The 16150-nt window shown below is 37.6% G+C and overlaps 1 protein-coding gene across 2 annotated transcripts in view; it reads left to right on the top strand.

Annotated features, from left to right (window-relative positions):
• Window positions 1-12336, top strand: part of LOC104612604 (B3 domain-containing protein Os07g0563300-like) — a 30977-nt gene extending 18641 nt beyond the window's left edge. For both annotated transcript variants that reach the window (XM_019200307.2, XM_088894414.1), the window contains exons 7-14: window positions 844-1018; window positions 1938-2014; window positions 5193-5240; window positions 5333-5599; window positions 8781-8830; window positions 10304-10417; window positions 10923-10990; window positions 11196-12336. In XM_019200307.2, coding sequence (XP_019055852.1) covers window positions 844-1018; window positions 1938-2014; window positions 5193-5240; window positions 5333-5599; window positions 8781-8830; window positions 10304-10417; window positions 10923-10990; window positions 11196-11965 — 1569 coding nt within the window. In that variant the 3' untranslated portion in view covers window positions 11966-12336. The remainder of the gene's footprint in view (window positions 1-843; window positions 1019-1937; window positions 2015-5192; window positions 5241-5332; window positions 5600-8780; window positions 8831-10303; window positions 10418-10922; window positions 10991-11195) is intronic.
• Window positions 12337-16150: the final 3814 nt, after the last annotated feature.

Raw genomic sequence — 16150 nt, 5'->3', positions numbered from 1 at the left:
GATAAAAAAATGTGAGAGGTTGCACATCTTACTCCTCTCCTAGAGATTCTTGTATTGCTTGTTTATATTTGATATCTTTCTAATAAAAGTTTAAAGTTATTCATCAAAAAAAGGGTAGGTTAGCCAAGGTTGATTTTATTAGTATGATTTTGCCCCCCGAGCAGCCCAAAACCTCCATAAATCCCATCACCATTTCCTCCATATTGATTCCACCTATATAGCTTTTCCCAGGTTCTGAAAAGGCGGCATTAGAATCTTTAAAATTTTCACTCCTTCCTCCCCAGTATCTTAAAAAAGATTATTAATGGATTAGTGAACACATTTAAGTAATGGATTAGTTTCACAGCTTTTCTAGAGATACCCAGTAGGACCTTTGATTGTTCAAATGCATATGGAGTAAAGTGAACACATTTGTAGTCATGTTTCAACGTGGTAGGTGGCCTTCCTGAAAATTGGATGAATGACAATTTTGGGTCCTATGGCTATAGAACTAAGCATTTTCCTTGAATTATTTTTGTGATAGGCCTTTTCCTTGAATTATTCTATGCTCTTGTGCTGTTGTTGGCTTTAGAGCTACAATGATATTTTGGTGCATTTTATTTTCTTTATGGAGTCCATTATTATAAAGGTTAAAAGATCAGATTGGCTTACCAGGGGGGGCATTATTGGGTATTATTAAACTGCTGCTCTATTCTGAAAAAACAAAACCTCTGCTTTCAGTTATTAGATTATCATTATACGTTTTGAGAAGTGGCTCTTCATTAAATTATATGAAGGTATTATGTGGTATATCTCTTCCGTTACAAATGAAATTGTTACTAATATACACTTGCTATGAAACAGGCTTACTTCCCTGCAATTTCTCAACCTGAAGGGTTGCCTTTAAAAGTCCAGGATGCAAAAGGCAAGGAATGGGTATTCCAGTTCCGTTTCTGGCCAAATAATAACAGCAGGATGTATGTTCTAGAAGGGGTTACACCTTGTATTCAGTCAATGCAGTTGCAAGCAGGTGATACAGGTATTTATTAACTTAAGTGGAAACTAATTCTTGGGAGTTGTTTCTTAGACACTTTGATTGGCCTTGAGTTAAGTTTTTCAGAACTCCCCTTCCATGCTTCTGTTCATCTGTCGGTAATAGGACGCCGTTATCATCTACAAGTAGCAGTTCAGCACTCGCATACCACATTGTGCCAGTTCAGGAACCTCATAATCATTACCTGTACCATCATTATTTTAGTCTTTAGATTATTTTGTTGGTAATGTTGGGATACTGCTACAATACATGTTTTCTCCCTCTTTGATTTCTAGTTTATGCTAAAATTTCAACTTTCTTGTGTAATTTGATAATATAACAGTGCCTTTCTTTGAGTTTTAATTGGGTGGAAAAACTCATGCATGGATAAGGTTGCAGAAATTGTAATAAAATGTATGCTAAAGAGTCTGGCTTTGTGAGCTAAAAACTACAGATTGGAGACAAATACAACAACAATTAGAGATGACCATTACCCAATTTTTATTTTAATAATTAAGTAATTACTGATGTCTTGTGCATTTGAATCTAGTATTTGGGATCATTTGAATCTTGCAATGAACAAATGCATTACAAACATAGATGGTCATGTCCATGTTCTGAGCTCCAAGATTTGCCTCTTTGGAGAGAAAACTTGATTGGAAAATTCTGTAATTCATCTGCTCCTGCTCTAAGGAGTCCAACATGGGATTTGGGAGTTTGGCACTAGTTGGCTTGGGGTGACACATTACTTGGGCAATTGAAAAAGAAATAAGGTCTCCATGCAACATTGGCATGATATATTATCCATGAGTTTTATTTTTCTTGTTCATCTATTTGGTTCCATTTCTCCATTTTTGGCTTGTTTTTTTATTAATATATAATTAACTTCCTCAAATTGTAATTGAGAGTTAATTTTCTTTCTCAGTAACATTCAGTCGGATTGATCCAGAAGGAAAACTGGTTATGGGATTCAGAAAGGCTTCTAGTGTTCCAGCTGACCAGGTATAGCATCATAAAGTAGTCTAGTGTCTAGTTTTCATTTTGAGATCGTAATATGGAGAATACCACTGATAGTTCATTCCAAGGTTCAAAGTATTGATACGTATGATGACGGTGGCTTCCCGATACACCTACAGGGGTTGTATCGAGTCAGACCATGGTTCAGAGGGTAGCCGGGACTTAAACTGACCCCTCTGAACCGGTTCTGAAAAAAAATAAATAAAACATAAAAAAAGCACCGATACAGGCCGATAAGTATCGACTTATGTCGATACTTTGAACTTTGGTTCATACAACTGCTTCTTTTGTTGCCAATCTTAGAGTTGCAATTCTTTGATGTCTGATACTATGTCATGGAAGCACTTTGTACTCCTTATTTGCTGAACTCAGTTGGCCTGCACATATGAATACTTGATTTATGCTATATGGGGTCAGATACATGAATCTTGTTCTGCCATTATAAGGGCTATTACCCAATGTTGGTCCCAGCTATCTGGGGTCTTGGGAGGGGTAGACTAGATATGGGCCTAACCTATGGATTTTTTTCCTTTTTTCTTCTTTCTTTTTTTTTTTTTTTTTTTTTCATAAAGTGGCCACTCTCAAATGTGAACCATCATTCTCATACTTGTTCAGTGTCATATACATTGTTAAATTATGAGCCTTTAAATCATTTCTTACTACTTCAACCCATGTCCTTTTTTGGCTGCACCTAACTCTTCTATTCCTTTCAACTTGTAACAAACCACTTCTTACTGTTGTTGCAGATGGTCCTCTCTAGACAACAAAACCATCTTAGTCTGCTTCCCTTCATTTTATCACCTATTGAAGCTACTCCTAGGTTTTTACAAATAAATTCATTTATGGTTCTACCTATAATTAGTTTTTTCCCATTGATTATTTCATTGTTTATTTAACATAAAGATTTTTTTGATCAGTAAAAATATTTTATTAATATCAATTTCAAGTATTACAATAGGTGGGTATTTCCACCTTAAAGACACATTATAATTTGTAATTTTGCCCAAAACATTTGGTGCCTTGCTGTCCCTTGTTTGGCCAAAACACCCGCCATCCCATTTGCTGATCTTCTCACCCATTTAAAGACAACATTCAGCTCCTTTGATATGCTTTCTATTTCCCGAAAAGTATGTCTATAGACCTATGGAATTTGGGAGCTACATCTTGTCCGTGATACTGAATTGCTTAGCAAATTTGAACCCATGGAGTAACCCACACAGTGCTAAAACCTTTCCTTCTGTATCTCTGAACACCCCTCCCAGCCCAGCCGCAACCTGATTACCAATATAGCTCCCATCAAAATTGAGTTTAACAAAGTTGGTTGCTGGGGGTCTCCATTCCATATTTACTCTTTCCTTGGCTTGAGCCGATAAAGCCACTTCCTTCCAAGTTCTCAAAATGTCATTTGTTGAGAAGCCTTGGAAATCCTCCAGGGTCTTCACCCAACTTAACTACCAACATAAGAATGAATCACTAAAAGATAAATCTTAAATTTAGAGTATAACTGTAGAAACCCCTGAATCTTTTTTTTTTTGGAATTCCCTGAGTCTGAGGCTTTGTAGCTGTGTCAGATTGAGTGAAATTCTGTGAAAACACTAAGCAAGTTAAACAATTTATAAATCATTATAGTTAATTATCAAGTATTAGAAAATTCACAATTCATGTCAACATTTTACCCCAAGAATTTGAGGCTTTTTAGTCACATATTACTGATTTGACAGAGGGAAGAGTCCCCTCAAGTGTCATGTCTGCATCAGTGTCTATATGTGCCCAATGCAGATGTGGTGCCCATTTTCTTTTCTTCCCATTATGAAGTTTTCATGTAACATGGATATTAGTCGACCATTATGAAGTTTTCTTCCCATTCTCTTTTCTTTTTCTTTTTTGTGGTGGGAAAGGGAAAAAGAAATTAAGTTGCCTAATTGTGCATTATCACCAGCACCAAAATAATCACCTCTGTGGGAATACATGAATCACATGGATTCTATTTCTGGGTATCCAAGTGTACATGTTTAAAGGATTCCAGGTGACCTAGATCTCTTATGATTTGTCTTATTTCAGCCATATGCATACTATTAATCAGATAGGGGATCAACTGAGGCCGTGTTCAATTGTTTTGAATTTTCTTGAATAAATTCCAAACATTAAATAAATATAGAAAGACCTAGAAGGATGAATTTACCTTTGACACATGGCTGGGGCTGTTGGAATGGAACTTGCTTTGTGAATATAGATAAGCATCAAATCTGAACTGCTCGTTCAAATGGACACCTCACTTGTCTAACTTAAGAGACTGACGCTTTGGTTAAGACTGGAGTAGCTAGGGAACAGCTTTTATGGCAGACTCCAGGCCCAGGCACTGATCTAAACCTGGGTTAATGCTAACAGAATCATTGGATTGTCAGCTTCATGCTCTTGTACAATTTCCTTGCATCCTTCTAGATAAAGAAATGCCCTTCTGTTCTGGATTTAAGAAAAAGGTGATGTGGCATGGAAGGTAGTACTACTGTTAGGAGTGCACCATGCTTTTATGTTGAAGCTCTCAAAATTGCTTGTACATTTCTCTTTGATTTGTGATTAGGAGTGTAGAGGCCAAAACTGGCTTTGCCACATTGGGATCCTTACTTTTAAGTACCAACTTTAGTGATAAGTGAATTTCATATAGTTCACAGGCTTTTGTTTTAGCAACTGGATGGGTTAGGTGTGGATTGTGTTAAAGCATACACTTTTAATCTGTAAACCCGTTTAACACAAATTTTTGTATAGCCTAACATGATTGTGACTTAACCTGCATCAGCTGATCTGAGGAGATAGAGAGAATAGATGGGAAGGATAGGGGCAGATTATTACTTTTGTTTGTTTGGGATAGAGAGCACATCAGGGGTGCTACCAAACCCAAATCCACCCATGTAAACTCAATTTTCTGGGTCTTCAACCCATATGGAATCCACTAAATGAAATCTTCATATCCACCTTCTTGTAAGTGGGTCAGTTGAACGGATTTAGACAGAAATTGCTACCCCTGTTTAATATTGGTTTGTTCTAGGTCTTCTGCTTCATTAATTACTCGTGCCTACCCATTTACAAGTTTGTTCTTTGTGCAGTATAAAATAATTTTTTTGAAAATTTACTAAATTTTGTTTATGTTATATTTTATTGACAGGATAATCAAACACATAAATCTGGGAGTGGTATCTCTGCAAATGGAGAGGTTAAATAGAAAAACTAAACTTAAATGTTTCAACTCTTCTTCATCATTTAAAGGGTAATTCAAAATCAACTAGTTATTCCTCAATCAACCAGGTTAAATCAGCAGATCCAGCAAGCACTTGGTCTAAGGTTGATAAATCTGGATACATAGCAAAAGATGTGCCTGGAGCCAAGGCTTCTATCCCAAGTAAGAGGAAAAGCAGCACCCTTGGCTCGAAGAGTAAACGCCTACGGATTGAAAATGAGGACTTGATAGAGCTCAAATTAACATGGGAAGAAGCTCAAGGACTGCTCCGCCCACCTCCTAACCATGCACCCAGTATTGTAGTAATCGAGGGCCATGAATTCGAAGAATATGAGGTATGCCAGTTTCTTTATCAGTAACTCATAATTGTATTATTGACATATGAAAGATATACAAACTATGCTACACCGTGGTATGTGAGACTTTCTATTTCATTTTTCTATAAAGTGTCGGACCATTGCAGCTTGCCCCTGCGATGGTGCTGTCCATGTAATGTTGCTTCTTCCTGGAAGATGATGATGCCACCACTGACCATTCTCTTAGGATATCATTATGAATCAAGAGAATTCCTCAATGGTCTTGATCCAGTCAATGACCCTAATTTTTATCACCCCAATTAATTCTCCTTTAGTTTGGCTTTTGTTTGAAGCCAACCGCTTGGAATTGAGATGAGGCTTGGATGATGATGAGATTGGATTTTGTTTGAAAGTATTCTGTGTCTGGGACTTTGTTCTTCCCAAATTATCTATAACATGGCTGCTTTCATTCATTTCCACATGATCTTTCCCCTTCTCTTTCTTGGGAAGAAGAAAGTTGGCTGAAGTAGTGTTTTTATATCCTGTTGTAGGGGATATAAAGTAAAATTGAACTTTGATGGAGGTGGAAGGGGATTCAAAGGTTCTTGGGCGAGATGTAATAAACATATCCCTTGGACCCTCAAGAATGCTTACAGGGAAGTTGAAAGGCTTGCAAGAGAACTAAATGCTAATTTCAAGTGGGTTAGAAGGTGTGCAAATAGGTTAGCTGATTCCCTTGCTAAACAAGGAGTGGAAAGGCAACAGTTGTTTTGAGCTTCTATGTAACCTAGCAAACATACTTGGGATGATTTTATGGTCATCAAGGTGTACTATTATCTCTCTTATAATTAATTAATCCAATAAACTTTTGCTGATAAAAAAAATGGCCGTGGACCCAAAATGGAAACTGATATACGGTGGTTTAGAAGACATTCCAAATGATCTTGGAAAAGTAAAAGGAAGATAAAGAAGAAATAAGAAAGCATCAGAAGCATAGGTAATTTTGAGAAAATAGGAACCTTTTGGGTTCATTAGATCAGCATCTTGATTTATTTAGTATTATATTACACATTTGAGTAGTCAATACTCAGGACTTCTCAGGTAGGAATCTAACAAAAATGGCCAAATTGTATACTTCAGTTTTATGACTCTCTTTCATGGCCTTATATAGGCTTTTTTCTCACCTCTAAAGGCTTATATAGGCTTGCTTTTGTATATATATAGAATGCAAAGATGACATTTTGGCTATTAGAGTTTCTGAACAAATTTCTAATAGTAAAATCACCTTGAGAGCCAGTCCCTACTAAGGCCTCGTTTTGCATCCTTGTAACTTACCCGGTTAAGGGAACTTACCCAGGTAAATGTTTCATGGGTAACATTTACCTGGGTAACTGCATTTACCCATGTTCTTTTGATTTCTAAGATTCCAAGCAAGTAACAGAATGTCATTTTTACCCATAAAAATCTAATATAAAAATGGTTAATGTTGTCCCATTATGCTTTATAAAATTTCCCCTAGGTGGGAAAGTTACTTACCCACCTAGGAGATGGGTAAGTTTTACCCAAGGAAGTGGAGCTTATTTTACCGTAGGGCCCATTAGTAAATGCAAAAAGAACATTGTAAAGTTGGTCAATGGGAAAAAGATACCCATTGACCAACTTTCCCAAGCTTATTTACCACTAAGGGGGCATTCTTTTTTTGAATTTTGAGAGGGGGGAAAGTAGGTCAATGGAATTTTGGTTCCCATTGACCAAGAATCCCATGTTCTTTGTTCAGATTAATGTGGGGACCAGGGAAAGTTTATTTACCCATCTCCTAGGTGGGTAAATAACTTTCCCACCTGGGGGAGAAAGTTTCCAACACTTGAATGGGACAAAAATGCCCCTTTCAATAATGAATTTTTATGGCTAAAATAGTCTTTTCCTTTTTTTACTTGGGAAATAAAAGAACATGGGTAAATACACTTACTTACCCAGGTAATTGTATTTACCTGGGTAAGTAACTTATTGAAAAGCAAACGGGGTCTAAATGAACAGGGCCTAAAAGTCCTAAATTAACAACATTATTATGTAGACAGACTAGTCTGATCTAGAAGTTGCAAATCATTTTGCATGGGCTGAAACTTTGAAGTATAAACACAAAAACTTCTCTGATCAATACCTGACTAAAAACATTTCTCTTGATAGAAAAAATAGAAGGACAGGATTCATGTAGCCAGTCCTAAATAATTGGGATCAAGGCTGAGTTGAGTCAACCATCAATGACCAATGAAAGAAAACTTTATATCATTTAACTTATTCAGGTAACTTAATTAATAAAATATGTACAGTAGTACAATGGGAAAGTAAAGAAGGAAAATCAGAATGCTGGAATTACAACCATGATCTCTGTGAATACAATGTGAAAGTCCCTTTTGCCTACCCTTCATTGGTAAGTCCAGTTTACAAATCTGCTCTGTTTACCCCCTCTCTTGCCAGTCCATTTTCTAGGGAGTTTGCTGATCTTCTAATTCATCCAAATGAGATATTCACATTGTAAGTTAATGATCCAATCTCCAATAAAATATACTTGTAAAGCCAAGGAACAGTTACTACTCTATCATCCACCCTATTACCACTTTGGTGTCCTTGTCTTCCTCTGACCTTGCTAGATGCTAGCTTTAGGGAGGTACTTAGCCTCAAACCTTAAAGCATTGAGTGAAAGCTCTGCTCGAAGGTTTTTTTTTTTTTTATGATAAGTACTCTTCTTAAATTAAGTTGTCATTCCAAATTGATCTAGAATAGACGTTCAACATATCTCCCATATGATTTTGAATGTGCTTCCAACTTCTGATATCCCCTGGTTGCCCAAGTTGCAGCCATCAAAGTTTAATTTGATGTATTTCAACAGGGGAGGAGGTTCCAAACTATATGAGGCAAATTTCTTCTAGATGCAGTAGCTGTCCCTATGGACCAATCCCTGATTAATTTGTTTGTAGAATAGGATCTAAAATTTTCCATTTTCTTCAACCAGTGCACAACTATATTAATGATGAGATAACATCAAGTATAACTGATGAAGCACACCTAGGGTCAGGTAAGGTGCAGCTCACAAAATGAGTGTTGCTTGTGAGCTATGTGTCCTTTTTAAAACATTTGTCTTAATTAGCCTTTTCAAGTGCAACAACTGACAGCAGCAAGAAAATCTCTCTTGTATGTTTAATATGATTGTCTCTTACAGGAAGCACCAGTACTTGGGAGGCCGACAATTTTTGCAACCACTAATCAGGGGTAATTTTCATCCTTTTTTCATTCTCATTATGTTTGGCTAAGAAAGCTATTTTCTTGGTTACAGTTGTAAATTTGCTTATGGTTGGTGATTATTTTCTTTACTATCTTGCTATAGAATTTATGTTTCCATATGTTTATAAATTGATATTCATTAATGGAATTATTGTGGGTATTGTAGAATTTGCCTCAATAATTTTCTATAATATTAATTTCATAATATTTGGTTGGGAAGGTAACACTTTATTGTTATTCAGTCATTCCTTGGGAAAAACGTGCAATTATATGATTTGACTTCTATCCATAATTGGATAATTATTCACCTATGTCATATAAGAATGTTGGTTTCATTTAAGTCATAGATTTAGTTAGGGCTGTGAACAGACTCTGAAAGTGACATCTGATCCGATTAAAATTTGAATCTGATTATATTATAATATATATTGATTTAATATAAATATATAATTTTATATATTGTGAACATAATAAATTCTATATTTCATATTTATATTAATTTATTATATATAAGTTTAAAAAGTAAATAACTTTTTTTTTTTTTGTTTGCTTAAAAAAAATGAAGCTGAGTTGGATTAAATCTAAATCCAATCCATTTACTGTCCTAGATTTAGTTGAACTCGAAATGTTTAGATGCTATATCCTTCATTGAAATTGCTGTTTTGCCGGAAATATTTTCTTCAGGAAGTAGTACTGTAGTAAAAAATAAAATTTACATGTATACAAGGAATACTGTGCAAAAAGTTTGTACATGTGACCATCTTTAAGGACCCCCAAAAAATTCCACAGCCAAAGAAAGAAGCCAAAAGATCATCTTTACTCTAGAAAAATTTTGAAAACTATTTAACAGAAGAATTTTACAAGACTTGAATGCTTTCAGGATACTTGATTCGTTAACACAAAGAAAGATGACAAAGACTCTTGCATCATGAGAATTCTTCTGCCAATAACATTTCATAGGAATATGAACATAGTTCTATTCTTAACATAAGAGTAATATTGTTGGCAGCTCATGTTATCACTTATCACTTGTTGACATTGCTGTGTTTTTGCATCTACCATCCATAAAGCAATTCAATGACATTTACTCATGTATTTTGATACTTTCTATTTTCTGTTTTATAAGTGCACGCTGAATAAGTCACGCATTGAATAAGTAACTTGTAAACTACCAATGTATAAAGTGCATGCTGGCATGGATACAAACAAATTGGGCACAAAGAGTTTAGATCTATTACATATTGAACATGATGTTAATGCAATCCAGACTTTTTAATAGTGCTAAACTCTTTTTGTTTGCTTGTTTGTGGTTTTTTTTTTTTTTTTGGTTACAGCATCTCAAGTTTGTACCTCCTTTCTCATTAAGAAACAGTTAATGCTTTTCTTTTCCAATCTCAAAACTTCATTGGTTTTGTATATTTTCTACAAGTGAATGCCAATGCTACATTTCATCTATGTTAGTGATAAGGTCCAATGGGCTCAGTGTGAAGACTGTTCTAAGTGGCGTAAACTACCCTTTGATGCACTTCTTCCATCCAGATGGACCTGTTCCAAAAACTCATGGGATCCAAAAAGGTATGCATTTCGAACATAGACCTTGGGCAATTCATATTGTTTGTCAGGACAATTTGGTGTTTGTTTCTTATAGGAAATATGGTTTCCTTCCCATATTTTCCCCACTTAAGCAAGTTTCCTTGTCTTGATTGGATATACTTTAGACCATTGGTTTCTAGGATGGTGCATGGGATCAAACTGTTGGTTAGTTTAAAAGAGATGCTATTTCCTTTTCTATGGACATTGATTCTTTGATGCATGTCCATAATTTAAGATAGATGAGATTTAGGGGAGTAGGAATATCTCCTCTTCATAATTCCTGATATTATGTTTTAGTACTGTTGTCTCCTTTGGAGATGGGTGATGATAATGCACTAGGGGTTACTCTGACCCTGATCTTGTTGAAATTAACCCTGTTCCTAACCTTGTCCATCCTCTTTGTTATATGAGAGAGAGAGAGAGAGAGAGGAAGGAAACCATAACCACTGTTTGTACTTTTGCTCAGATGCTTGTATGTGTTTACCAGGTCTTGTAATTCAGCACAGGAATTAAGCATGGAGCAGCTTGAAGAGATTATTTCTTCTGGAAAATCCAGTAAGTAGAACCTGTTATGCATCTTTGTATTTTTTTCTTAACTATTTGTCTTCTACTGCCTAACATATTTGTGGCAGATTTTGATCCCAAAGGACCTGTTAAAAGCTTCTATTACTATTTTTTTGTAGACTTGTACTGCATTCCCAGATTTTGTCAAAGCCAGTAGAGCAATATTTGACAAACTGTTGTATCTATGACTTGGCAGCTGCTTCCAAGAGAACCAAGGCTGCCAAACAAGACAAAGATGCTGTTGAAGCATCAGATGGGCTTGACACTCTTGCAAACCTTGCCATTATGGGAGAAGGTGATGCACTGCCTCCATCTGCTCAGCCAACTACAAAGCATCCTCGCCATCGGCCTGGGTGCACATGCATTGTCTGCATCCAGCCTCCAAGTGGGAAGGGCCCCAAGCATAAACAGACATGCACATGTAATGTCTGCCTGACCGTCAAACGCCGCTTCCGCACCCTCATGCTACGGCGGGAGAAGCGACAATCGGAGAAGGAAGCAGAGACAGCTCGCAAAAAGCAGCAGCAGATTCACCTACCTAAGAAGACAACTCAGGAAGATGATCCACCAGTGAGCAGTAATGCAAGAAATAGCAGTCCAAACCAGAAACAATCAGAAAATGGGGTTTCTGAGGAGGATTCAAACAGGAAGAAACCCTCCTGTTCACCTCTTAAAGGCCAAATTGATCTGAACATCCAGCCAGAAAGGGAGGATGAACCACCTTCTGTTTCAGAATCTGCCAGTATGCTAAGGATGATCCAAGATGCAACTGACATGTATCTGAGGAAGCAGAGACTTTCAAGTTCAGCCACCAGAGATCTAAACGAAGGTGGTGGGGATGGTGCTGGAGCAGGAGGGGACAAGACTGATGGTATTTCCCACGGAAGTAATCATCTAGAAGTTGATGCCGACCATCCTATCACTTTATCTATGTCCATGTCTGCACCAACATCAGCAACAGGCTAGATTCTTGTCAGTGTTTTGCAATATAATATTGAAGATATGCACAGTGGGGGCGGTTCTGTGTAAATTCATTGACATCTACACGGGGTGCTCCCTTAACCCGATCCACATCCACAAACAACGGCTGCCCATGTACATAAAAGGAAAGAGGTAGGATTTTGGAGAATATGGTAATTTATTGATTGTATGTCTTGTACTTCTTTTCAACACCAAGAGACTGGACAGCAGGATAGAAGCTCTACATTTTTTTGGATGCTGATCTTGTTGTCTTCAGGAGAAGGCGAGGGTTTTCAATCCTTCAAAACAGAGAAAAGGAATGTTTCCTGTTTACTCTTTTGAGCTTCATTGCATTTATGGTTTAAGTTTGAAAACCATGGTGATGGTGTTACTTTTTTTAGCAATCAAAGTATCAAACTACCTATGAAAAAATCCATACAGAATTAGAAACTTCGAATTTGGAAATAGAAGCTCGACTTGCTCTATAGTATGTCGTCTTATTGATAGATGAATCGTTGGACTGGACTTGCAAGTCGGTACAATACAAAAATTAAATGAGAAATTTTTAGGCTACGGCCTAATTGGTCAGCATTATTATATCATCCATGCCAAACACCAGGAATATCTTGTGGGGCTAATAGGTTGTCGTTCATTATAACCATGCCTCAACAAGAACCTCTGCACAGTGTTTTCAAAATTGGACCGGACCCAGATGGTTGGACCAAAAACCAGCAATTGGTCACTTGATTGTTCCGTTTCACCCAAAAATTGTCTTATGGCCAAAAACCATTGATTTGGTCAGCAAACTATTGATTTGGGCCATCGAACAACTGAAACTGAACCCAGACAACAGTTTTGGTCGTTTTTTTATTTTTTATTTTTTTTGTCAGTGGGCGGCCATCCATCCAGATCAGATGGTCATACTGTTCGACCTGGGAACTAGACCCATAATGGTTCCTTGTCCGATCGGGTTTTAAAAACCTTGCCTCTGAATGTGGGTGGCTCTAAAAATACCTCCTGATGTTTCATGCGGACAACAATCACAAGGCATTATTCTGGAGTTGATTGAAGGGGAGGTGGAAAATGAACAGGAGGTGATGGGAAGAGAAAACGAACAGGAATTTCAGGTGGTGAATAGATGGAGGACTGGGTTGGATATTGAAGCAAAGAGGTTTCTCCTGGAAGGTGGAAAATCTAAAAGTAAGAATCTGCTAAAGGTAAGAGAGGGTAGAAGGGCGACGATAATTCTTTTTGAGGAAGCTGTTCACTGGTTGAAAGGTTTGATCGATGGTGTACTCCAGTCCATAAAAACCGTAGGGTGGAGGAATGTACTGGAATTGGAAAAGAAAAAATATGAAATGGAACTCAGATGGAATAATAAAGGGTGGTTCATCACTATCGTAGAACACTTTGGTGACCAAAAGGAATGGTTTGTATATCGGAAGGGAAGCAAAGTCAAGGCTATTTGCGGAGGAGTTGCAGAGTTTCCTTGCTACGGCTAATCACCTGCAAATAGACAAAGAAAAAGAACAGAGCAGCAAAAAGGATATCCCTGAGTCCTCTTTCCAGGCACTGAAGCAAAGTTCTTTTAGCTGCGGCAAGGCCGTAGTGTTTCCAAACAGAGGACTAAAAGTTTGGGTTGAGGTGGAACTGGACGAATGGGAGAAGAAAATGGTGGTCTCCACCAGTAAGGATGTTCAAGACTGGAGGAAGCTGTTGTATGAGGTAGTGAATAACTTGCAGATTGACTCGGAGGTTACTTTGGAGCCATTTTCAAATCAGAAGGCAATACTAAGTGTCGGAGATGGTGTCAACAGGGGATTCACAGCTTTCGAGTGGGAAGAGGGATTGGCTTATGTTCAGAAATGGAAACCCTTGTGTAATGAGGTGGAGCCATTCAGAGGGAGCTTCACGTAGAAAATGTTTGGACTCCCGTTTCATCTATGGAATAGATTAATCCTAGAAAACCTGGTAAAAATGCTGGGGGGAGTGCTAGAAGAATGCAACCTACAGGATTTTCGAGTAGTGGAGGTGAGAGTTAAAGGGGTGGAACCAGAATCGATCCCAAAGGTGTTCGAAATCTTTGTAGATGATGTTTGGTACAGAGTATGGTTGGTTTCAGAGATGGAGGTGGAACTTTGGGGAAGAAGAACTGAGGTTGAAGACGAAGGAGACGTGGCGGGTTTGATCTCACATGGCAGACAGGTGTTGGTGGGCTTGAAGGCAGAGAGGCAAAGACCTAAGGAGGAAGCTGAAAAGTTGCAACTGGAAAACCAAGACTCAACTCAAGTAAGCCATTTAGAGCAAAAAATTCAAAAAATTTTGAAGCTTCTTGAAGTGGGGATGGGGGGGGGGGGGGCTCGAACCTCCTTTGCTGACGTGGTCAAGAAGAGGGTTGGACCATATAACATGCTATCGTGGGCCGGAGTTTCTGAACCGGTTAGAGGTGGGGCTAGGCCAACCAAAGAATCAGTTCTGGGGCCACGTGACTGTTTAAGTGAGCACGTGGCCCAGGACAGACGGAAGGAGATTATAGACACAAAATTAGTTCTATTTTCTTCCTCTCCGGAGAAGAATTGTGTTGGAGGCTTTGTTTCGAATAGGCGAAAAGAGAAAACAGCTAGATCTCTGCAATGGGTCCCTAGATCCGTGCCTCAGCTCTCAAAAGGAAGCAACTCAGAGAAAGATCATCCGAATCCATATGTAAGAGGGTGCGGCAAGGAAAAGGAAGGGGTCGATGAGGGCTGGGTAAACTATCAACTGGAAGATCTATATCTGGAAGAGGACTCGGACGACCAATCTAGTATAGGCAGTGATGCGTTTAGAACTACACTAGCAAGTGTACTAGCCAATCAAGTAATATATTGATGAGTAAAGTATCATTCCCACGAGGATTAATCTAACAACTACTAGTACTAAATCTGCCTTATGTTATTTGATAATCCGAAAATCAATGAATTACTTCCTAATCAGCTAACTATTTTAGGTATTCTCGAATTAAACCACCCTAATTGAATAGAGAAAGCACTTCACGAAAATGATTGCAGAATCGGTTCAGTGGTTATCTCATTAAACTATCCAACCGAAGTTGATTTCAGTTATGCGTTGGCGATTTCCTTCTTGTTATGAACAACCTCTTTCGAGCACATGCCAATCTATCTACGAGTAACAACCCTTATATCTCTATTAAGAATTTAATTACTATAAATGCATTAAGGACAAAAAAATCGAATGATATCAGTTTTTGTTGAATGAATGCCAAACGAATCATATAAATTATCTCTAAGATACATTCAATTCGTTTTCTTGATCAGTTAGTCCGATTACCTAAACCCTTTCTCAAGCAATATAGGTAATCCAAGAAATAAGAGTAGATTGGCCGAATTTACTCTTATTATTGAAAACCCTAATCAAGAAATCCCAATACTGAATAACTATCAATCGGATTAGCATAAAAGATCAATCACAGATCTGAAATAACATCAATCATGGTTCGCATGGTAGAAAGAATGAAAGATTCAAACAAAAGAAAACCCTAGTTGAACATAGGTTACCGAAATCGCTAAATTAAAGAAGAAGACAACCTAAAACTTTTGCATGAATTCTCGATCTCCTCTCCAATTCTCCTTTGGCATCATTGTGATCTTTCTCCCAACACTTCTCCCTTGGTTCCTGTAACAAGAAGTCGAATCCTAATTTTTTCTTTTTCTTTTTCTTTTTCTTTTATACTCTTTCTTGCAGCTTTAGATTCCTACTCCCCTTCGAACTCTGCTAAAATCAGTAGCCTCTTGGAGCCTTCCAATAAGTTGCGGCTGTGCCTCTATTCTCCTAGGCCGAAGTGCTCCTTTGCAGCAATATCACCATGTCTTCATGCTCTATTAACCCTAAATTGTTCCAAACTCCTGTTTCTTGAAATTCAGCTCAATTAGGGCAAGAACTATTAAGATTTATCATAAAAACCATGTATGAGACAATAAAAACAATGTGTAGCATGCACACACATCAAATACCCCCACACTTAAGCTATTGCTTGTCCTCAAGCAAAGATAATAATCATAAACTAGCCATTCCCCCAAATTACTCCTATCTATCGCATGAATTCTGGGATGAGAATGAGTTAGGTGATCGGAAATCATACATAAGTATTCTAATTCATCCCCATGACAAGTCACTCTTACCACATACACAAGA

This window comes from Nelumbo nucifera, chromosome 1 (assembly GCF_055504915.1).
Source record: "Nelumbo nucifera cultivar China Antique chromosome 1, China Antique-T2T, whole genome shotgun sequence".
Taxonomy (NCBI): Eukaryota; Viridiplantae; Streptophyta; class Magnoliopsida; order Proteales; family Nelumbonaceae; genus Nelumbo; species Nelumbo nucifera.
The sequence above is the reverse complement of the archived record's forward strand: the minus strand, read 5'-3'. Positions and strand labels throughout refer to the sequence as shown.